A 7,395-nucleotide genomic window follows, 5' to 3' on the forward strand; every position below is an offset into this window, starting at 1 on the left:
TGCTAGCACATTTGAGTGGTTTTGGGCTATAGTTTTGCATTCCGCTAGCCAAACTCGATGAAATTCAGTACACAATCTCATTTGCTTATTATTTACATCTTGGAAGTTGTAAGACAGTTAGGAACATTTGGCCAGTTCATGTACGCATCCGCAATCAAAAAAGAATCATAACATCATTCATTAAAAAATGGCAGTCGTGTCTTTTCGCACTTTTTTTAGCTTAGACGATGTAGCAAACATAGTAAGTATAAGCACACTGTGGTTTTAATTAGCTGAAACTTTTTTTTGCGTCAGAAAGACTTTTTCAAACTTTCAGCAATGATTGACCAAACTGTTACAATGAAAATTATCCAGCGCATTTTTTATCTTCTTACTTTCTTCATTTTCAATGAAGCACTTTACTAAAGGCAAGCACATAAGATATGCTTATAATTGATGATATTCATTGAAACACCAGGGGGGGTACAGACACAGGGTACTGACCCATAGCCAGGAAGTGGTGTCTATTTTTGCATTTCAAAAAAGTTAGTACCCGGTACTACTTTGGGGGTGGGGGTGTGTATTTTTCACTCTTCAAGCAAGTACAGGATACTATTTGCGTACTTTTTCACAGAATCTTGCTGTTTTTCAATAAAAAAAGTAGTTTGTTGCAATATTTTGACTTGTTTTCAAATATTAATTTTTTTGATTTGAAATTTTTTTAATCAACAATTTTTTTTTACTCTTTTGAGAAATATTTTGATTTTTTTAAAGACAAAACTTCCAAAATGGTCAAGAAGTGTGTGATGAAAATCAAAGGACAAAAGCTTCTGACTCCATCATTGATAGTTTGCTTGAATTATCTGTCAATTTTCAGACTGAAAAACTAACAATAGTACCCCTCTCTTGGTTCTTGGTTTAATCTGTAAAATTTAAGATTTTAGGGGTGGTGTCCCTATTTTTTACAGCAAAAATGAAGTAGTATCCGCTACTAAATATGGGTGAGTGGTACTAAACAAAATTTCAGTAAAAAATCAAGTTGGTAAGTACCCTATGGGTTAGTACCCTGCCTCTGTACCCCCCCCCCTGGAAACACGCTTTGTTGTGCACTGCGGTGGTGCATGACGTAACTTGAGCTACAACTAACTTGCCTTTTGTTGGAAGATCATATTGGGCGTTTTGGCGTTACCACCCTCGAAGCAAGCGCCTTTGTCTTTCTGCAACTTCCAAAGGAGCGCCATAATCTTGGAAGATAATTTGTTTTGATCTCCGGCTTTGGGAAGTAGCAATGTTTTTGGTTGTTTTTTTATGGAAAATGGTAAGAAACTTAAGTTTACAAGTGTCATTTAGTTTTTGCTGGCTTAAAGAATGGTAGGATACTGGATGGTTTCCCTAACTGTAAGATGGCGCGGATGTCTCTGGTTGGTGAAAAATAATACAGGTATTTTGGTTGGTTTTTAGTATCTTAATTAGGATTTTGGATACTTTTTTGTATCCAATTTAAGATACTCTCCTAAGTAGGAGAGATCGCTGAAGGTATCCTAATTTGCACTTGTTCTTGACTGGATAAGATGATTGACAGATTAAAGTTTTCACCCGCGCGAGGGCTCGCAGGCGTTCTGCAGGCGTTCTTGGCTAATCCTCACACCACTCTAAAAATGGTAGACTTAGCTGTGACAGATCATTTTAATGAAAGTTGTAGGAATGTTTACAATATTCTTGACAGAAAACCCTTTGTTTTATTGTCAATGGTGACAGTGGCATTATTAATTTTGTTAGATCAGACATATTGATGTTTGTAAGTGCACTTTATAGTTTTGATTCCAGTCTGGTTCTCATGTTGTTAGATGCTGTTTTAGAGCTTTAGAGCTAGCCTGACTGACAATTTTTGCACGTATATTAACCGTCAACTGCTCTAACTTTGGACTGTCTGACAAAACATGAAACGGTTAATTCCGCCACTATTTCACCAAACCTCCAAAGTAATTTGATTTGAGTTAATGAAAGGCGTACCGTGAAGTCGGGTAACTTGCATCAGTGGAGGCTAACATGCATAGCCCTCAAATGACTGACCAATCAAAGCAGCAAAATTTCAAAACAAATGAACTACCCAGCTCCAGTCGCAGCTCTACTCTACCATTTTTGTTTTGATTTAACTTTGTATTTTAATGACCAGACAGGTCATTAATGTTAGCCTCCACTGATGATGCAAGTTCCCCGACTTCACCACGGTATAATTATAAAAAAATACACAATTTTTCTTTCGCACCAAATAGGCTTTTAAAATCGAAATATGGAAAAAATACATAGCGGAACACACGCAAACGCCTGTAACAGATAGTGTTAAAAGGAAAAGGTCTTTCCTAGAAAATCGGATCTGTTTCGCCATTTTTCAAAAAAAACTCTCTCCTGGAATAATGGAAAAGGGGAACAGATATTTCGGGGAAATAGGCTTGTTGGCTGCTTCAGTATATAGATGAGATTTTTGCTCACACTATTTTATAAAAGTTGATGCTTGTGGATCTTTGTTGACCAGCACTATTATTTATATGTACTAGTTATATATAAGCCTTTTATGGTAGGCTAAACACAAGTGAAAAATATCTTTTTTAAACAAACTAAAGAAATAAACTGAAGCAATTAAAATACATACCTTGATAAATATGACGAACCCAAGGCAGTACTTTTTTCAAAACAGCAAACTTTGAGCCATTGTTTGCATGATTAAGTTTCGTCAGCCATCAGTTTGGCAGCCATGATCTCCAACTTCTTCCATTTTGACTTTTGTTTTGATCGTGCCAGTGTTTGTTCGGGCAAAGTTCACTCCACTTATGACCTTTAACTAAAATGTTCGCTGGGAAATCCCCAGTGTCTAGATGTTGTACACTTTTCAGCCAAAGCACGCTAAGTGTCACTTTTGACGGGTCAGCGCCCCCGCCCCCTTACATGCACCCTCGCCTTGTCTGCGTAGTTGTTTACAATATACGTCATTCTTGAGGCCCGTCTTGGGGATATGCATAAGTCAAGATTACGTCTTTTTCCCCTATCGGAAACACCAGAAAACACTGGAATTCGACCCCTGAATGTTACTAAAAATAGCAACACAGAGGTCGAATTCCGGTATTTTCGGGGGTTTCCGATATGAAAAATGGCGTAATCTTTATGGAAGCCCAAATGCAGACTACGTGAGTTGTTTTTAATAAAAGCATATACTTGAAAAAAAAACTTTATCTCATTTCACTGAAGATTGGTGCCTGTGCACCATGAAACTCTGAGTTTGAAACAAAGATATTGAGTCAACTCTTTATTATAGAATAATAAGTAGATATTCAATGGGTAAAAGTTGGTTATTGAGATTTATTAACCCGAGGTGATGTAATATTCAACGAGGCGAAGCCGAGTTGAATATACATCACCCACGCGTTCACCATCACCGGTGCTTCGGTACTTACGATGCCTGGGGGCCACTTATAGCTTTTTGATAGAGTGGATGGGCGCTGATAAGTGGCCCCGTGTAATTTGGCAGGCTCCATCTTTTGGCTTTACTTACTTGAGGTGGTAGCAAACTCGTACCTTAGTCTGGTTTCACAATCTTGTCTGTGAAATGTTTGTTTGGAATATATGTGGTTTCCAGTTTCCAGTTATGGAGTTCGTTTCTCAGTATTGGTCAGAAATACGAGAACAATAAGATCAGGAAAGAATGAGCATTGGTTGGTTAGTCATCTAAACCTAAGTAAAAGCCCTAAACCCGCAAACCTAGGTTTTAAAGCTTAAACCTAGGTTTACGAGGTTCATTGTTTATTTTTGTGCATTTGGGCTTCCATAAATCTTGACCTACACAAGATACGGAACGGGCGTGAACCGGACATCTCTTTTGCTGCTGAGAGGCTGAACCCTTTTTCTTTTAATTTGATATATAAATTAAATTATTAAATTACTAAGTGACCCACCCTGAAAGAGGAGCATTCTTCAGCCAGAATAAGATTAAGTTTTCAAGTATGAAACGTGATGCGTGCATAAAAACATTAAATTCGTCTTCGGACACCCATTAGCATTAAAATCGATCGACTTATGTTAACTCCTCCTGTTTCTTAGAAAAGTCCCAATTCTTTTCTGCGATTTCGTTCTTAGAAAAAGAGGAGAAACCGAAGACCGTTATTAAATCACAACTGCTGCTTTGTTGTCATCGCAACCAATTTATTTTTTAAATGACGATGAGAGATATAAATGAGAATCTCGTGTAATAAAACACAAGAAGGGGGCGAGAAAGTAAAGTTTGTTTTGATATGAAAATTCTTGTCTCGTGTGTTATTTGTGATTATTATAAATGTTTGGTTTGATATGTTCAGCTAGATGTTTGGACGAAGTGAGCATATTTTCATCTAAGACGAATAAAAAGATCGAAGAAAGTAAGTTGTGCAAAAGTGCTGTCAACCCGAAGCAAATTCTCTTGAGAAATGGAAACATGGAATTCAACATGCTACGACATTGATATGAAAGACGGGGGAAGACGGCGATATTGCAATGTGACGGACCTATGGCAACCGACCATCACAAAGACTGACGGATATGTTGTAGCTATATGTATCTTTATCTTTGCTGTTGTTGTAACTATCGGTAAGTAAAGCCTTTTCCAAATAATGGCAGTCCATGCAATTCATAATTTATAATACATAATTATCTTGGTTTAAAATCAATATCGTATTCCGAAGCACTTGTGTACCAGGGGGGGTAGTAAAATCTCAGACATAATGATGTTTACTACGGTGGTGATGTGACGAAAAATCGAAAAAAAAATTTACTACCCAGGGTAGTTAAATACTAAAATGGGTGGTATCTATGTGTTAAATGTTGAAAATATTTTACTACCTGGGTAGTTAAAACTGGTAAAATTAGCAAATTTAAGCTATTTTTGTAATTCTTTTAATTTTTTGGATGACTTTTCTGAAAAAATCTGAAAATTTTTATAATTTGAAAAAATTTTCTGTTGGAATGTTGTTTGCTGCAAACAAAAAATTCTCGAAATTTTTTGTCAATGTAAAAAAGACAAAAGGGCAAAACATTAATTTTTGCAAAAATGTGTCACAGAAATAATCATTTTTTAGCTTTTTTTGCAAAATCAGTCCGAAAAGCAACCAAAAAATAGGTGGTCTCCATGACAAATTGTCCCAAAAACTTTTACTACCAGGGTAGTAAAATAACTCTTCCAAGAGTCTGGGTGGTGGTATGTAAAAATTCGTAAAAATCCTTTTACTACTCATATATGTCTGAGATTTTACTACCGACCCCCCTGTGTGTACCACTTTTTGATTCTACTACTGATGATTGTTGGTTCGTGAGAGCGCTGTCTGTCTGAACCATAAAAAACGATCTAAGGGACTGAGTTCGAGTTTATTCCTCAAAACCTCTGAAATGAAGATGAAAAATTAAGCTTATTGTATTTTTAAGAAAGAAAATCTCTCTTCAAAGATTGTATTCAAAGTAGTTTAAAGTTTTTAGATAAATTCAAAGGTCTAACTTCAAAAGGCCTCTAAAATAGACTAAAAAGAGCAAAAATGTTTCTACCTATCTTTTTTTCGAAATTTTCGAAAGCAACATTTAAAGTATATTGTCCATATTTGTCCTTCTTGAGCAATGCCTGGAAAGCCCTACTAAATGAAAGGATCCAGGTATCCTCAAGCTCCAGTGAGTTATATGTGAAAGACTTAAGTTAAGACATTTTACATCTGTACTTTTCAATAGTGCTAGGATGTCACCTAATCAAGGTAATTAAGAAAAGTTCAAAGAAGCTGAAATTTCCTGATAAAGTTTATGAGCGAGAACATATAAATGCACATTCATTCATTCATTCATTCATTTTAGTATCTTTGCGCCGCATGAAATTTCTGAAAGATTTGTGCTGTGTGTTTGGTCGTGACGTAGGATGTTGCACGCTCAGCTCGTTCGTCTTTGCAGTAATTGCTGGTGCAGTGTGGAAGATTGCTGACGTCATCATTGATTGTTTCACATTTTATCGATTGGGAAGTGGAAGTAAGTCAAAAGACTGTTTGCATTGATCAATTTTTATGGATAAATTTGATATCGAAAAACTGAGATATCAATACTTGACACCATTGTCTCAAAGCTCCGGTGAAACATTTCCTGACGGTAGTAGTGGAAATCCGAAATCCCAATGGGTAAAAAAACTTTTGCAAGCTCAAAAATTCCAGTAAGGATGGTTTCAGGGGGCCATTTCTTCTATTGATTTTGGGTAAAAAATCAATAAAAAGTCAACTTCTCAGTGGGCGGCTGAAATTGTAAGGGTCCCACAGGGTCTGTGACACGAGAGCGATACATGATTTTGGATCTCTGATGTATTTTGCGACTTACTCGTCATGTCTTTTACAATTCTATTTTCAGGTTTGATCGATGGTTTGATCTACCGTAATGGAGACGTGTTGAACAGTATCGTTGCATTCACAGTGGTGGGAGTAGTGGGAATGATCTTGCGTTTCCGATTGGTGCATCTCAAGGCGGATGACATTCAAAATAAACAAGACGTTCAGACGGTCAAGTTGTTGTTGGTCCTCATATCCTTTTGTTTGGAAGATTCAGTTCAAATGTTTCTCGAGTATTTCTGGATCCAAATACGTCACCATCAACATACCGACATATCTTGTCATCAAAGATACAATTATCGCCATCCTTTCTCTCTTCTCATTGGTCAGTTCCATTCTCCTATTACGTCACCAATCATCACGACGCGCCTTCATTTTCTTCGCCTTTGGCGTGATCATCAACATTGCGGAGTTTTTACGCATCTCTGCCGTCATCAAACAATATCGCAGGGGATCTTTCGAGCATGATTGTTTGACAGTGAGAGATGGAAGGTTGTGGCAAACACCCTTCAATGGACAATGTCTGACGTCCACCGATAAATGGATCGTCGCGTTGACTTTCCTTCCTTTTGCTGCTTATCCTTTCTTAGTGGAAGCCTTCAAAAGTGATATTCAATTGCTCTTCTCGAAAACCAAATGCTCTTCCAATGAACTTTTAGTCGAAAGTTGAAACGCCTTATACGACCGATAGACCAAATAGATATCGAAATCACCGAGTGAAATTATTACTTATGTAACAATAAGTCATCTTCGAAAGAACTTGAAACTTAATTTTTAACTCAAGTGATAATCGGGTGATCCAATTCATTTTTTTATAAGTGAGTAATAATACATTTTATGTTTATGTACATATAAAAACTAAAGATAACTAAAAATATCATCATGTATATATTAATTCAAAAAATGCCTTTTTCTTGATAAACTGTCTTTCTTTGCTTTGGAAATCTAGAAAAGATGTCTACCTTAGGTACGATAGCTACAAAATCCCTGTCTCATTGCCCCGATGGAGATTTTCCCATAGAACCGATCGGCAGGACCA

The 7,395-nt window shown here is 36.7% G+C and overlaps 2 protein-coding genes across 2 annotated transcripts in view; one reads left to right on the forward strand and one right to left on the reverse strand.

Moving 5' to 3' along the window:
- LOC136801905 (MAP kinase-interacting serine/threonine-protein kinase 1-like) overlaps positions 1-2,801 on the reverse strand; it is a 35,608-nt gene extending 32,807 nt beyond the window's left edge. The window contains exon 1 of the mRNA XM_067058585.1: positions 2,633-2,801. The gene's annotated coding sequence lies outside the window, so the exon portion shown is untranslated. The remainder of the gene's footprint in view (positions 1-2,632) is intronic.
- A 1,416-nt stretch (positions 2,802-4,217) lies between these two features.
- LOC136801906 (uncharacterized) lies at positions 4,218-7,249 on the forward strand. Its single transcript, XM_067058586.1, has 3 exons — positions 4,218-4,596; positions 5,842-6,009; positions 6,379-7,249. Exons 1-3 carry the CDS (start codon positions 4,437-4,439, stop codon positions 6,822-6,824), a joined length of 774 nt encoding a protein of 257 aa, XP_066914687.1. The 5' UTR covers positions 4,218-4,436; the 3' UTR covers positions 6,825-7,249.
- Positions 7,250-7,395: the final 146 nt, after the last annotated feature.

This window comes from Clytia hemisphaerica, unplaced genomic scaffold (genome assembly GCF_902728285.1).
Source record: "Clytia hemisphaerica strain Z4C2 unplaced genomic scaffold, Clytia hemisphaerica genome assembly, whole genome shotgun sequence".
Classification (NCBI taxonomy): domain Eukaryota; kingdom Metazoa; phylum Cnidaria; class Hydrozoa; order Leptothecata; family Clytiidae; genus Clytia; species Clytia hemisphaerica.

What these genes read in the sequence shown, in the direction of transcription:
- LOC136801906 (XM_067058586.1), top strand. Translation starts at nt 4,437, where the DNA reads ATGGAAACATGGAATTCAACATGCTACGACATTGATATGAAAGACGGG. An exon ending in TGCTGTTGTTGTAACTATCG is followed by an intron (nt 4,597 to 5,841) that starts GTAAGTAAAGCC and finishes CATTCATTTTAG; the next exon opens with TATCTTTGCGCCGCATGAAA. An exon ending in TTATCGATTGGGAAGTGGAA is followed by an intron (nt 6,010 to 6,378) that starts GTAAGTCAAAAG and finishes TTCTATTTTCAG; the next exon opens with GTTTGATCGATGGTTTGATC.